The sequence below is a fragment of the Natrix helvetica genome, assembly GCF_964273705.1.
Source record: "Natrix helvetica genome assembly, chromosome: 13".
In the NCBI taxonomy this organism is placed as follows: domain Eukaryota; kingdom Metazoa; phylum Chordata; class Lepidosauria; order Squamata; family Natricidae; genus Natrix; species Natrix helvetica.
Window position 1 is genome coordinate 5,976,041 of NC_138557.1, and position 16,142 is coordinate 5,992,182.

General features: G+C 43.1%; 1 protein-coding gene across 1 annotated transcript; it reads right to left on the reverse strand.

Moving 5' to 3' along the window:
* Positions 1-213: 213 nt before the first annotated feature.
* On the reverse strand, positions 214-14,428 carry LOC309398534 (acyl-coenzyme A synthetase ACSM5, mitochondrial-like; the record flags this gene model as incomplete). The annotated part of the gene is made up of 9 exons (XM_081965500.1): positions 214-294; positions 2,038-2,157; positions 3,438-3,537; positions 7,398-7,477; positions 9,106-9,262; positions 9,616-9,759; positions 12,380-12,590; positions 13,366-13,576; positions 14,243-14,428. 9 exons carry the CDS (start codon positions 14,426-14,428, stop codon positions 214-216), a joined length of 1,290 nt encoding a protein of 429 aa, XP_081821626.1.
* Positions 14,429-16,142: the final 1,714 nt, after the last annotated feature.

Genomic DNA, 16,142 nt, shown 5'->3' on the forward strand with positions numbered 1-16,142 from the left:
CCTGCAGTACTGCATTCTAACCACTGCGCCAACAACATCTTCTTGCTACATGGTTTGATGGAAGACTGCTTTTAATGTATGGCATCTATAGGTTTCAGTGGGAGAACTCAAAGCCAAGCCAAAGAACAAGTCATTTCGAGAGGTGACAAGGTTTTGGATCACATCAATGGAAGAAAACGGTGGCAATAAAGCAAGCTTTCTATAGATTTAAACTCAGCCAAATTCTTGGTCTCTTAATTCGTTCCGTCGGATCTTTCCCGTTTGGGATTTTGGTAGCTGCTGGACAAATTCCACCTATTAAAGACAGAAACATGCAAAACAAGGGCCATGTAGGGTAGATCCTAATGAGGTTGTCTTTGCAACCTTGACTACTAATCCGTGACGAATACTCTGGAATCCATTTTTTTTTTCAACTCAAGTCCTCTTTAAATCGGTTGGAAAGTCAATGCCAAAGATTTCAATTGCTAAAAGAAGGCGATCCAGAGAGGATGCAATGGCCAATGTTTCCTAGCAGTCTCATTTCTTTTTGGAAGCAGCCATCAAAGCAGAAAATATAGCCAAGGTTTCCCAAGAAGGGAGATCTTTTTCATTGGATATTGAAAAGATCACAAACAGAGCTACTTACCTGCAGTAGGATCTAAGCACAGTGCAGAAAATTGTCTGTTACAACGTCTTACCTGTCAACGACTTCTTCAGCTCCAACCACAATAATACAGGGGAAACAATTGATACAAACTCAAGGTAAACTGCTCCAAACTCGGTTGCAGAAAATACGACTTCAGCCACAGAGGGGTCAACACCTGGAATGCTCTACCTGACTCCATTGTTACATCCTCAAACCCCCCACAGCTTCAACCTCAAACTGTCTGGACCTCACCCCATTCCTAAGAAGTCTGTAAGGGGGTGTGCATAAGGGCACCAGCATGTCTACCGTCCCTGTCCTACTGTCCCCATTTATCTGTACTCATTTCCCCTGTTCATGTCCATGTTTATACTTCTACCTGTTATCTTGTATATGTTTGACAAACTAAATTTTAAAAAAATAGCAATCATTTAAGGAGAGGCAACTCTTAACATTTTATTCATAGAATAACAGAGTTGGAAGGGACCTTGGAGGCCTTCTATTCCAACCCCCTGCATAGGCAGGAAACCCTACACCATTACAGACAAATGGTTGTCCAACATCTTAAAAACTTCCAGTGTTGGAGCATTCACAACTTCTGGAGGCAACTTCTGTTCCACTGATTAATTGTTCTGATTGTCAGGAAATTTCTCCTTAGTTCTGAGTTGCTTCTCTCCTTGATTAGTTTCCACCCATTGCATCTTGTTCTACCCTCAGCTGCTTTGGAGAATAGCTTGACTGCCTCTTCTTTGTGGCAGCCCCTCAAATATGGGAAGGTTACTATCCTGTCTCCCCTCGTTCTTCTTTTTATTAAACTAGACATACCCAGGTCCTGCAACTGGGTATGTCTAGTTTTGTCATTCATAATGTCAGTTGTTAATGAATGGACATGTATAATGTCAATATTTATTGACATTATTATTGAGGGAACTAGATATGCCCAGAGAAAGAAAAAAAGCAGTGGGGGTGATAGGATAGCAGTCCTCCAATATTTGAGGGGCTCTAAAAGAGACAAGGAGATTGACTTATTTTCCAAAGTGAAAGAGGTCAGGACAAGAAGTCAGAGAGATTGAGAGAAGTCAAAGAGAGATTCACTCTAGAACAAAGGACTACGTTTCTGACGGTGAGAACAATTCATCAGTGGAATGACTTACCTCTGGAAGTTGTGAATTCTCCCTCACTGGAGGTTTTCAAGAAAAGATTCAACAGCCATTTATCCAGAATTGTATAGGATTTACCGAACAAGCAAGGATTGGACTAGAAGATCTCCAAGGTCCCTTCTAACCCTATTATTCTACTATTCTATTTTCAATTCTCCTGCCATTGGGAGCAATAACGATGCTTGGATTCATATTCATATCTTCAGGAGTTGTTTTTTTTTCCAGCACGCTTCCAATATAGGAATAAATACTTGCCTTTCTGGGGTATTTGTACGGAGCAGTCATTCTTTTCACATGTTCCTGAAGTTCCGTGGTTAATTTCTCCTTATTGTGTGTTGCGTAGTCCGTAGACAACACCACAAATGCCTTTACTACCTAAAAAAGCAGAGATAGGAAATGCCCAAGTACCCCAAAACAATGACTGATTTTTTAAAAAACAAAAAGGTTTCCCATCACTCCTGAAACTTTCTAAAATTCTCTGAAACTAAATTCCAGGGTGCATTCACAGAAGGATATGACAGAATAACAGATATAAAGAATAGAATATCATATGTTCTAGATAGATCATCTTTCTTCCCAAGGTGAACGGTTCATGTATCCATTTCAGAGGAATCTTACAGAGCTATCCTAAGCACATGAATTAGATCCTCTGCACATATCTTTACGATTTATATTGTTTTATTTAATTTCCTAGTATGGTTTATGTTGATTGCTTATTTAGTATCCTATGACTATCACTGAGTGTTGTATCTTATGATTTATGATGTATGTATTTTTATGATCACTGCCGGTAGGATCATGATTTTTCACTTTTATGATAAATAGCTTTTATGTACACTGAGAGCTTATGCATCGAAGACAAATCCCTTGTGTGTCCAATCACACTTGGCCAATAAAGAATCCTATCCTATCCTATCCTATCCTATCCTATCCTATCCTATCCTATCCTATCCTACTCTACTCTACTCTACTCTACTCTACTCTACTCTACTCTACTCTATTATCTCTACTCTACTCTACTCTACTCTACTCTACTCTACTCTACTCTATATTCTATTATGTCTACTCCATTCTACTCTACTCTACTTTACTCTACTCTATTATCTCTACTCTACTATCTCTACTCTATTCTACTTTACTCTATTATCTCTATTCTACTCTACTCTATTTTATTCTATTCTATTCTATTCTCCCACAAGTTCAGTTCTATTTATTTCATACTGACTAAAATAGATGGAAGTCATCCATTTTTCCTAGCACGAAGGAATAAACTTTCCAATTGTAGCAGATCCTGTTCAGTATTACAAACTCCATCAAGCTTGAGGGGTACAATGATGCAGCAGTTAAGGGGTTGAACCAGGAGCTCTAAGACGGATCCAACTTCAACCATGAAACCTCATTGAGTGACTTTGGGTCTCATTTTCTTTCAACCTCAGCTGACACGAAGGGTAGGGTTTTTTGGGGGGTGGGGTGGGGGAATGGAGGAAGGAATTTTAGCTTTGCCAGCTTGAGCTTCTGGTGGAAAAGCAGACTGTAAATCTAATGCAAACAAATGAAGGCAAACATTTTAAAAAGTTTGGATTCAAATCTGACTTAATGTTAGTGTGTAGAGATTATTGGTGTGGTGTGTGTGTGTGTGGGGGGGGTCTGCTTACCTCTCCTCTGACTGGATCAGGACTGCTAACAGCTGCAACTTCTGCTACCGCAGGATGCTTCAATAGAACACTTTCTACTTCAAATGGTCCAATACGATACCTAGCAAAAAGGGAGCGTTAGCATTCAATACTGGGGAAACGTATACCTTTATAAACTAGAGGCAAAGGTGGCTCAGTGGCTAAGACACTGAGCTTGTCGATTAGAAAGGTCGGCAGTTCGGTGGTTTGAATCCCGAGCACCACATAGCTCCCGGTACTTATCCAGCTTCTGCCAACCTAGCAGTTCGAAAGAACGTAAAAATGCAAGTAGAAAAATAGGAGCCACCTTTGGTGGGAAGGTAACAGCGTTCCGTGCGCCTTCGGCGTTGAGTCATGCCGGCCACATGACCACAGAGACATCTTCTAACAACGCTGGCTCTTCGGCTTTGAAACGGAGATGAGCAGCGCCCTCTAGAGTCGGGAACGACTAGCACGTATGTGCAAGGGGAACCTTTACCTTTAAACTAAAGGCACATGGCCCTAAAATCTGCTGTGGATGTCCATTTTTGGAACACAAAGTATGTTGTGACTCTTCAGTCCGTACACAATACTGCCTTGTAGATCAACCCAATAATATTACAAGCTGGTAGAATTACAGGAGGCTCTTGATTTATAGTAATAGCAATAGCAGTTGGACTTATAGATCACTTTACAGTGCTTTCCAGCCCTGCTCTAAGTGGTTTACAGAGTCAGCATATTGGCCCAACCAATCTGGGTGCTCATTTTACCGACCTCGGAAGGATGGAAGGCTGAGGAGTCAACCTTGAGTTTGATGAGATTCGAACCGCCAAATTGCAGCAGCTGGCAGTCAGCAGAAGTACTGCATTCAAACCCACCCAGATGATTTGATGATATCGTCAGATCGTCCGATAAACCTAAAGTAGCCATCTTCATCCATCACTCCTCTGTCTCCAGTGAGGAAAAAGTCCCCGCGCGTTGTGGCAGCCATTTTTTGAGGTGCATCCTGAGGAGAACATTTCAGAAGGATACAATTAGCCATATAAATAGCAGTTCAATGGGAGTCCGTAGGGAGAGTTTCATTGGCCATTGATATGGGTCAGGAAAGATGTATCCCCCACACAAAGGAAAGGACACAATCTAATTTACTCTCTAGACTTTAGAACTAGTCCAATCTTCACAACTTTAAGCCTTGTGGACTTCAATTCCCAGAATTTCTCAGTCAGCTCTTGTAGCTTTAAGGTAAAGGTCCCCCCGTACATATGTGCTAGTCCTTCCCGACTCTAGGGGGCAGTGCTCATCTCCATTTCAAATCCGAAAAGCCAGCACTGTCCAAAGACGTCTCCGTGGTCATGTGGCTGGCATGACTCAACACCGAAGGTGCACGAAGCACTGTTCCCTCCAAAGGTGGTTCCTATTTTTCTACTTGCATTTTTACGTGCTTTCGAACTGCTAGGCTGGCAGAAGCTGGGACAAGTAATGGGAGCTCACTCCGTTATGCAGCGCTAGGGATTCGAACCACTGAACTGCCGACCTTCTAATCAAAAAGCTCAGCGTCTTAGCCACTGAACCACTGTATCCAGAGATGGGTGTCAAATCTTGGTGGTACCGGTTCGCTCATGCTGACGCATGCGTGTGGACAAGACTTCTGCGGATGCGCAGAAGCGTCTGAGTGGGTGGGCGGAGCCTCCCACTGCCGCCACCCCCGGTTTGCCCAATCCGGGCCGATCTGGGAGCAACCCACCTCTGCCAGGGGTGTCCACCCATGGCGGCTTGTGGACTTCAACTCCCGGAATTCTGGGAGCTAAAGTCCATCGGTCTTAAAGTTGCCAAAATTGCATAGCCATGCTTTAGACATGTCTGGGTTTTTTTGTTTTGCAGGGGCAGATGAAAAACTCTAAAAATGTAAACTAAAAGTAAGGAAGATGGTGAGACATTCTTCAATTTCTATGAAATAAAGGAGCTTCCCGAGCCTTAGACAATTCCTGAGATTTTCCCCAAGGCTACAAGAGAGTCTACTTACAATGTACTGAGTGAAGAAACCAAGGGGTCTTTGGGGTTTTATCCTGACTGCTATTTCACCTTCTTTTCCAGGAGGCAAAACATTGGCTTCTTGGTCTACAATCTAGAAAAGAAATAAGGCACTCAACCACTGGTCTTTATCTGGGTATACAGGTAATCTCTGAGTTACAATCCCCAATGGAGTCATCACCTTTTAACGACCTCATAATCCCTTGTGGATTAGAGTGTAGGTAACTGAATGGAGCTAGCAAAATGTTTTAATGGCCAGATGCCCTTCCTGTCACCACTGAGGAGTTTTGTTCAGCAGATATATTCTCAGTGTGCAATATTCTCAGTTAAGGGACCGTTTGAAATTATACCATCACTGAAAAACAAGTGACTTATGACTGTTGCGCAATCCCCCATGCTCACATGATCAAAATTCAGAGGCTTGGCAACTGGCCTGTATTTATGACGGTTGCAGGGCCCCCGGTTAATGCGATCCCCTTTTGTGACCTCCTGACAAGCCAAGTGAATGAGGGAGCCAGGTTCACTTAACAACCGGGTTACTAACTTGAGAACTGCGGTGATTATACGGGCTATAAGCCACTTCACAACAAATCTTGCTTAGGAACAAACTTGGGGGCTCAAATTCATAAGTTGAAGGCGACCCGTAGCCTGTTTTGATAGCCTGAATGCATTTAATCTGACAACCAGTACAAAGAATAAGATTGGAAAATACCAACCTGGACATCATAAGGAAAAAGAGCTTTTCCCATTTTGCCTGGCTTAATTTTCATTTCTTTGGAAACTGAACAAATTGATCCCTATATAAAAGAAAATTACTTTATAAGAAATACACGCACATACACACACAGCCTCCTCATTTCCCCCCCATGATTTTAGAAAAACCGTACAATTTGGCCCACACATGTTCACAGAGAAATCTGTTTCAGTAGGTTTACTCACAAAAAAAGTATGTAGAGGACTTTAATTTCATCCCAAACATACTTATTCTTGTCAGTTGTTTTGTGACATCAGTAAATCATTTAAAATCAGTTAGAACTGGATTCTTGATTACCTTGTCTATTTTTTTCCTCAGTAATGTCTATAGTTTAGTGCCCCTAAACATGAAATACTAGCTGGATACTCGTGCTGAGCTACGAAACTATATATTCGGGCTTGATAAATCGACACTTACAGCTTGAAAATTAATGAGTATTTACAATCAGCCTCTCCTCTCCCACTTCTCTCCCTCAGTCTGACCCCATTGATCCGCTCCTATCCCCTTCTCTCCCTCAGTCTGACCCCATTGATCTGCTCCTATCCCCTTCTCTCCTTCAGTCTGACCCCATTGATCCCCATTGGAATTGAAGTCTGCACACCTTAAAGTTGCTCAGGTACAGGTACAGTGCTCTAGAGGTACCTGGGCATTTTACAATGTTTTAAAATAACGGTGAGAAAGTCGCTATAAATTGAATAGAACTTACAGTTTCTGTCTGTCCATATAGTTGATAGATATCCAGTCCTGTCTTGTTCTTCCATTCTTCCACCACTCCAAGACTTATTGGTTCTCCTCCACTTATACAGTATTGGAGACTCTTGAACTTGTAACTGAATGGGAGTGTACACAAGATTATTAAGATGGACATTAATATTTTGGGTCAGGTTATAAACAAAGCATCAAAATAATTCTGCTAGAAGTATTATTGAGAATGCGGCTCATTTTAGGAACCATTAACTGTAGAAGAGTAAGCAAAACTAGGCAGGGTGGAGTTACGTGTATTATCAGCTTAAAACCATTGAGTTCCCACATTTGATCCAAGGTTAGCTTCTCCCGAATTTCATTGACTCTTATCTGAAACCTCAGAAGCAGATTAGAATGATAAGCTTCAAAGTGGGTTCTGAAAGGAGAACCATCCTGACAAAAACACAGTTTTTAAATGTTGCTTTCCTCCATACCTGGTGAAATCTTCCCTCAAGAACATGCGAAAGAAGGTAGGAACACTCAGGAAAGCGGTGATCGGAAATTGGGAGAGAGTCTAAAAAAAGAATATAGGTGTACAAATAAGAAGAGAAGCAAAGGTTGTGCATGAATTACATACAGAACTAATCCAAGGGCTGATAATAAATTCAACGTTAAGCTGAGTTGGGTTTTAGCCCAAATGAGCTGATGAAGAAAAATGATAAGACACAGGTACTTCACCTACTCAAACTGGAAGATGTATCTGCACACATTTTGGACTGGAGAATAAAAAAAGGTACTTGAGAGTGTAACTTGGCTCCTGAGACATGCAGTTTTCATGGTTGGCTACTAGTTTACAACATAAAATTAAATTTTATATATTTTATAAATATAATCTTGTAACAATTTATAAATTATCATTTACAATTATGTATTAATAATTGTAAATACATATTTATTTATTAACAATGGTAAAATATTATTTACAATTATGACTTACAATTATGACTGCACGAGTCAAAAAGAGAGCTGTGAAAATAACTATAGACCCCCTCACATCCTGGACAGAAATTGTTTCAACTTCTACCCTCAAAACGAAGCTATGGGGCACTGCACATCAGATCAACTAGACACAAGGACAGTTTTCCCCAAATGCCATCACTCTGCTAAACAACTAATCCCCACAACACTGTCAAATTATCTACTAAGACTGTATTACTATTCTTCTTCTCTTCCTTCCTAGTACCTATCTCTTTCCACTTATGACTATAACCACGTTGCTTGTACCTTTGAAATTTATTTTGTTTTATTTGTTTCCTAGTATAATTTGATTGCTTATTAGTAACCTATGGTTATGACTAAGTGTTGTATCTTACAATTCTTGATGAATGTATTCTATTTTATTTTTCTTTATGTACACAGAGAGCATATGCACCAAAGACAAATTCCTTGTGTGTCCACTCACACTTGGCCAATAAAGAATTCTAATGTTCTAATGATTTATAATTTTATAAATTTTGCAAATTTATACTTTATTTACATGAGTATAATTTTTATACTCGTAGATTTATAATTGTATAATTTTTTAAAAAAATTAATTTTAAATTTCAGTTCTAACATTTTCAGTCTTAGGTACTTTTAAATATTTTGATACTGTATTATGTAGCACCCAGAGTCCCTCTTTGAGAAAGATTGGGGGGGGGGGGAGTCCAGCATTGCAAAATATCAATAAATACATAATGAGGCCTATAGTATCAAGCAACGCATCAAGAATAGAGCCTAGGTTAGAACTTGATAAATATTCTTCAAATATTGGTTGTGAGTTACTTAGGATTGTTATATGAGATAGGCGCAGAGGTGGTATTCAGTGAGCTCTGAGAGGTTCTGGAGAACCGGTAGCAGAAATTTTGAGTAGTTCGGAGAACCGGCAAATAGGCTGGCCCCGCCCCTGTTGCCTCCCAGCTGATCTTCTTTTGTTGCCCTGAGCAGGAGAACGGAGCTGGAAAGCAGGTTTGTAGGGTGGGGATGGAATGCGGATTTTGCAGTATCCTTCCCCTGCCATGTCCACAAAGCCACACCCACAAAGCCACGCCCACAGAACCGGTAATAAATTTTTTGGAATCCCACCACTGGGTAGGTGGCCACATAGGTTCTGCCAATGAATAAAGAAGCAGGAGAAACTCTGCTGAAGAAATGTCATCTTACTCTTAGGATGGTCGTTTTCTCTAACATTGGTGAGTTATGGATGAAGACGCAGGATCCCAAAGCCCATGGATCAAAAAATGAGCCCAGGGCAGCCACCACCCAGCTCGTATCTGCGGTGCTCCATGTAAGGTCCGAAGAGGTTGTATACAACCAGGATCTGATAAAATAAAAATAAAATCATATAGTGGGGAGCAATTTGATGGTCCACCAAGCCAACCACTGAATGGAAATTGATGGAATGGAAGGGACTGATGAAATTGATGGAACGGAATTGACCTCTTATCATTTGGCATTGAAATCAACTAAACACTTGACAGACATTCGGTGAGATGAGTTTGACTCAATGATTGACAGGTCATATTCAAGAATGTGGCTAGTTGGCCTCTTATAGCTACAGTAAAACCTCTGGCCAAGAATGCTCCTGTCTACTATTTTAAACATCAAATATACCTAACGATGCATTCACTATTATGAATTTCCACTGGGATTTTGAGGGAATTTCTTTCATACCTTGGGCTAATGAAGGGTCTGAACCCCAGGCTCCCTTGACTGTGTTCAACCATCTTGGGAGCCCCTGTGGTCCCACTGGTGAAATAAACCAACATCGGATCGTTCATCTTGGTTTTCGCACACGTATGATTGGCAGGTGCCTCTCTGTAATAAATAACATCCCAGCAAACATGTAAAACATTAGAAAGACAGACTATGGATGAAGTCACAATCAACCCCTCCATATGATGATAATACAATACAATTCAATAGCAGAGTTGGAAGGGACCTTGGAGGTCTTCTAGTCCAACCCCCTGCCTAGGCAGGTAACCCTATACCGTTTCAGACAAATGGCTATCCAACATCTTCTTAAAGACTTCCAGTGTTGGGGCATTCACAACTTCTGGAGGCAAGCTGTTTTACTGATTAATTGTTCCAACTGTCAGGAAATTTCTCCTCAGTTCTAAGTTGCTTCTCTCCTTGATTAGTTTCCACCCATTGCTTCTTGTTCTACCCTCAGGTGCCTTAGAGAATAGCTTGATTTCCTCTCCTTTGTGGCAGCCCCTGAGATATTGGAACACTACTATCATGTCCTTCTTTTCATTAAACTAGACATACCCAGTTCCTGCAACCGTTCTTCATATGTTTGAGCCTCCAGTCCCCTAATCCTCTTTGTTGCTCTTCTCTGCACTCTTTCCAGAGTCTCCACATCTTTTCTACATCGTGGTGACCAAAACTGAATGCAGTATTCCAAGTGTGGCTTACCAAGGCATTATAAAGTGGTATTAACCCTTCATGTGATCTTGATTCTATCCCCCTGTTGATGCAGCCTAGAACTGTGTTGGCTTTTTTGGCAGCTGCTGCACACGGCTGGCTCCTATTTAAACAGTTGTCCACTAGGACTCCAAGATCCCTCTCACAGTTACTACTATTGAGCAAGGTACCACCTAAACTGTCCCTGTGCATTTCATCATAATATTGCTGGTTATGACAATATTTATTCATCCATCCCTCTGTCAATATTCAGGCTGGATGAAACTGTTTGTTTTTAAAAGCATTAATACTCTGAACTAACATTTGCTGAGTGAGTGAGTTAGTTTAAGAGTCTCTGTGAACTGAACTTCAAACTGTCTTCACGGAAAACAGGGGTTCCAATTTTGGAGACTTCCTCCCATCGTCAGTGTATTTCCAGTTTGAGAATATCGCTCTTGATATACAGGTAGGCCTTAACTCCGTGATGGTGAACCTGTGGCATGAGCGCTAGAGGTGGCACGCAGAGCCCTCTCTGTGGGCATGTGCATCATTGCCAGCCGCTCTTCTGGTTTGCGGCTGCCAGCTGTCATTGTGGGCACCCGAGCATCCTATTTTTCAGGCTGTTTGGGGGCCTTTTTAAGGACATTTTAAAACAGTCCAAAAATGCCCCCAAAACAGCCTGAAAACAGTCCAAAAATGCCCAAAAAACAGCTTGAAAACAGTCCAAAAACGGCCAAAAAAACAGGCATACGTGTGCCAGCCAGCTGGTCTTTGGTTTGCCATCACTGCCCTAACTTAACAACCATTTGTTTAGTGGTGAGTTTGGAGGCTTGGCCACTAATATCTATTTGTGACTGTTGAGATCACCTTTTGTGACCTTCCCACAAGCCAAATCAACGGAGGAAGCCAGGTTTGCTTAATGACCCACTCAATTCACTTAATTGCAGTGATTCGCTCAACAACCTAGCAAAAAGGTGATAAAATCAGGCACAGCTCCCTTAACCATTGCCTTGTTTATCAATGCTCCCAATTGTAGTCTTAAGTCAAGGACTATCTGTTCCCCGGTAGAAATCTAGATGGATCTCAAAATCAGCATCTTGGAATCAAATTCGGGGGAAACATTTTTTTAGATAGTCAGGCTAAAACTAAATTGTCCTCTTGGTATGATTCTTTCAGGTTCCACCAAGGAAATATCACCGCATGAGGCAGGGGTCCCCAAATTTTTGGACCTCAGGGTCAGGGACCACTAAATTCATAATTTTAAATCCCACGGACCGCTAATAGGATCTGCCAAATGACCGGCTGGGTGGGAGTGGCTAGGTGGTTCAGTTGGGTGTGGCCAACTGAATGTCACTCATGTCAAGGGGCGCCTCTCCGGCCTCTTCTGGCCCCTCCCAGCCACTCCTTACCTGCCCGCCTGGGCTCCTTAGGGCCCCAACAGGAAGCAGTTGCTGGAGCTAAGCAGCCACCACGAGAAAAAGTTGACAAAACAGCTCAGTTCAAATTGGATCTGACCGAGAAGGAGGCTCAGCAGAAGCACCTCATTGAGGACTACCAGCATAGGCTTTCCAAGCAGAGGGAAGACTTGCAGGAGTGCAAGGCCAGGGACCGGCGCCTGGAGGCTCAGCAGGCTGAGATGGTCAGCCAGTTCCAGCCCATGATGCAGTCCCACTGGAAGGAGGCCCTCTGGCTCTTCACCACCAGCGGAACTTCCCTCCAGCCTTCAGCCAAACACCCCCACCAAGAGGCCAAAGCAGACCCCAAGTCGGAATTTCTGCCCCCCTCTGCTCCCCACAAAAGGACCCCAAAGGGGGAGACTCTCTGCAGCAACACAAGCGTTCATTGCACGTATCCGTCCCAGGGGCCGTAGTTTCAGGACCCGTCATTTAGTGCAATATAAAAAATGCAAATAATTTTTTTGCGGGCCAAGATTTTCTCGCGAACCACCGGTTGGTGATCGTTGGTGAGGAACGATATAGCTCATAGATTCACGATTGTGCATCCCGAGAAATACACTCTCCAAGATGCTCACCTAAGTAGTTCATCGAAGTTCAGCCATCCTTCTTGCTTGCCATCAGAAGATACCAGCAGCTTGGTTTTCAGAGAAGTACACTGTGGGGCAACGGAATCCACAGTAGATCTTAAGGCCTCTGTAGTGATGAGACATTTGGCTCCCGAAGCTTTCAGTCGGTACTCGATGTCCTTAGCACTTACTTGCGATGTTGTGGGGATGGCCACAATTCCTGCAAGATTGATAAGATAGGGAGTCTGTGTTCTGACTGAGGCTTCCCAAGAGCAGGAAGCAAACTCCTGTTCCCGACAAAAACCCCTTTTATTCATTGACTGTGAATTCTGCTCATTCACATCCAGCAAAGTCTTTCGAGGGAGGATTTACGGTCACAGACCTTATCTGGCTTGGAGAGCTGCCAGGCCGATATCTGCAGAACTTGGCCAGGAGTCTCGGAGAGTCACGAACCAATGAAGGGAACTAATGTTCTCCTGCAAACTCCACTCCCCTTTTGCTCCTCTTTTATTTCCTCTGGGAGGGGCCATTCATCGTCCACCTGTGGCCTTCCTCCCAAGTTGACCCCTGTTCTTTAGCTGTTCCCTTCGCCTGGCAACTCTGTGCATGCGCACTCTGGGAACAGGCTCCAGCTGTTCTTCTGCCTCACTGATGTCTGACTCTGAAGGCAGCTGATAACTGTCAGATGGCTCTGGCCCCTTCTCTGCCTCCGACACAGAGCCCTCCTCAGAGCCTTCCCCAGACTCCAGGACTGGCCCAGGTTCCTCTCTAACCTCCTCACTGTCCGAATCTGCTGCGGGTGGGACAGGGGTGACCATCCAGGGGTGGGATTTGGAGGTTCTCCAAACCTGCCATAATGTTGGTTACGGGTTCTCCCGAATCTGGGCGAGCCCTTATGAGCCCACCCCTGAAGCCACCTAGAATAAGTGAGACAGGCAGCAAATCAATTTAACCAATAAAATAAATAAAAATGACATTAAAAAAAAAAAATTAACCTGTCCTAATGCAAGCCACAGTCACCAGCCACCATTCTGGAATCCGGGAGAGAACGACCAGGATTCTGTCGCCTTTGCGTAGTCCACATCGGTCGGTGAGGATGTTGGCCACTTTCCTGGAATGGAGCCCCATCTCTTCAAAGCTCCACCTGACCTCCCCTCCTCTTCCATTGACCCACCACAGGGCTGGGATGGGCGATCTTTTTCCATCCTACAAAATGGATCCCCGCGAAACAGAGAGAGAAATGTTTAAAGGTCAAGGTTCTCCTCGCACATGAAATGAATGAATGAAATTTAATTTGTTAGCCGCACTCTCTCCAAAAGGACTCGGGGCGGTGCGCTAGTCCTTCCCGACTCTAGGGGGCGGTGCTCATCTCCGTTTCAAAGCCGAAGAGCCAGCGCTGTCCGAAGACGTCTCCGTGGTCATGTGGCCGGCATGACTCAACACTCAAGGTGCACAGAACGCTGTTCCCTTCCCACCAAAGGTGGTTCCTATTTTTCTACTTGCATTTTTCGCATGCTTCCGAACTGCTAGGTTGGCAGAAGCTGTAATGGGAATTGAAGAGTCCTTGGTGCTTTCTGAGTTTGCTTGTTTTCATGCAGATGTTTCCTAGCACTGATGATGTTACCTCGTTTGGGTAGTGAGACGTCTACAAGAAAACGAGCAAGCTCAGAGAGCACCAAGTCCTCCTCCTCCTTTTTTTCACCAACCCCTCTCTCTTCCAGCCCTGATGTGGTTACCTAGCTGGGCAATGAAACGTCTGCAAGAAAATAGCCAAGTGTTCTTGTCGCCATTCAGAGTGATGGCAATAATTTTGAAACAAAGAAAGATCTTACTAAAAAGAGACCAAACCCTCTCTCCCCCGCCCCCATTTACCTTTTCTATTTGAGTCCATTTATCCAGCACATCACTGGCAAAGTTGAAATACTCTGGGAGTTGGTCCTGTCCCTGGCTTACAGCTTCATACTGGGCCGATATAGGAGAGCTGTGATATCTGGAATATCTCGGAAATAATTTAGGGATCCTTTTCCATATCGTGTAGCAAGAAGGTGAAGTTTTCATGGCTGGGGAAAAAGAAAAGAAAAATGCAGTAGTGTTAGCCAATATTAGCCTCCCCGAGACTTAATCTACAAGATGGAAGGAGATGAAAAAGGACAAGATCATAGTAGCAAAACCAGCGGGGGGGAATCATAGTTCTTTCAAAGAATTTCTTGTTGCAAGTTTTTATAATCGCCCTTTCAAATAAACGTTGAAAGAATTGAAGGGCCAAGAGAATGAAGGGACATGTTATCATGTCTGGTGTATGAATTTTTTTTTTTTAAATTTTTGTAGGTGATTACTGCAGCGAGACTGTTATGGGCTCAACAATGGGAAGAGTCAAACGTTTTCACAATGGAGGAAATGGTTGAAGAGGATGAAGCTTCCTAAATGAAGAACATCTACATTTGCGGCTGGCTGGGAATCCTTTATAGACTTAGGCATGAAATGGGAAAACATGCAGCTGTGACTTGTGGGTTTTAAGGATTAGTGGGGGAAACTGGATAATAGGGGAAAAAAGTGACCTCACTGAATAAGAGATAATTTTGTAATTGTACTTATATTTGCAAAGGGAATTTAACCCTCCCGCCACCTTCCCTCCCTTTTTCTTCTCTCATCCATCTCCTTCCTTCCTTCCATCCATCCTTCTTCCCCCTTCCCCTTTTCCCTTCTCATCAATCTCCTTTCCTCCCTTCCTTCCTTCCCTCCCTCATCCATTTCCTTCCTTCTTTCCTTCTTCACTCCCGCACTTCTCATCCATCTCCTTCCTTCCATCCATCCATCCTTCTTCCCCTTTTCCCTTCTCATCTATTTCTTTTCCTCCCTCCCTTCCCTTCCTCATCCATTTCCTTCCTTCCTTCCTTCCTCCCCTTCCCTTTTTCCCTTCTCATCCATCTCATTTCCTCTCTCCCTTCCTTCCCTCCCTCATCCATTTCCTTTCTTCCTTCCTTCTTCACTCCCTCACTTCTCATCCATCTCCTTCCTTCCTTCCTTCCATCCATCCATCCATCCATCCTTCTTCCCCTTTTCCCTTCTCATCTATTTCCTTTCCTTCCTCCCTTCCCTTCCTCATCCATTTCCTGCCTTCCTCCCTCCCCTTCCCTTTTTCCCTTCTCATCCATCTCATTTCCTCTCTCTCTTCCTTCCCTCCCTCATCCATTTCCTTCCTTCCTTCCTTTTACATTAATTTATTTTTTTTATGCTTTCTGTATCCCTTTTTAAAAATGTATATAAAAAAGGGAAGAACTGAAGGACCAAGTTAGGACCAGAATTCTTCTGGAGAAAGTCTATCTCTGCAGTCGCTAAGAGTCAACAACAAGCAGATGGCACAATTTCATCGAATGTTGTCAATGCTCTGTTGAAGATTTGGGAGCAATTTTGGGAAGGCAGATCCAACTCAAGAAGCTAGCTAGTCCTTCCCCAGAAGCCATGCTACTACTAACCCACTATAACTTAAATAATAGGTTGGACAAAGAGACTACATTTTCAATTTGGTTCAAACATGGAACATGAGGTTGATCCACCCATAAACTGACCTGCGAGATGTGCTAGTGAAGAGTCTGTTTGGAAAACCCAAAATTTGTGAACAAAAACAGAACTTCTTTGGTTGCCTTTCCAAGTTGTCTGGTGGTTGTAAAACAGAACTCCGTTTTCCCTGGAGAAAACTAACTGGACAATATGACCCTTAAATATAATCTCATGGTTGAGGGATGCAGTGCAATCCAAAACAGCTCACCGA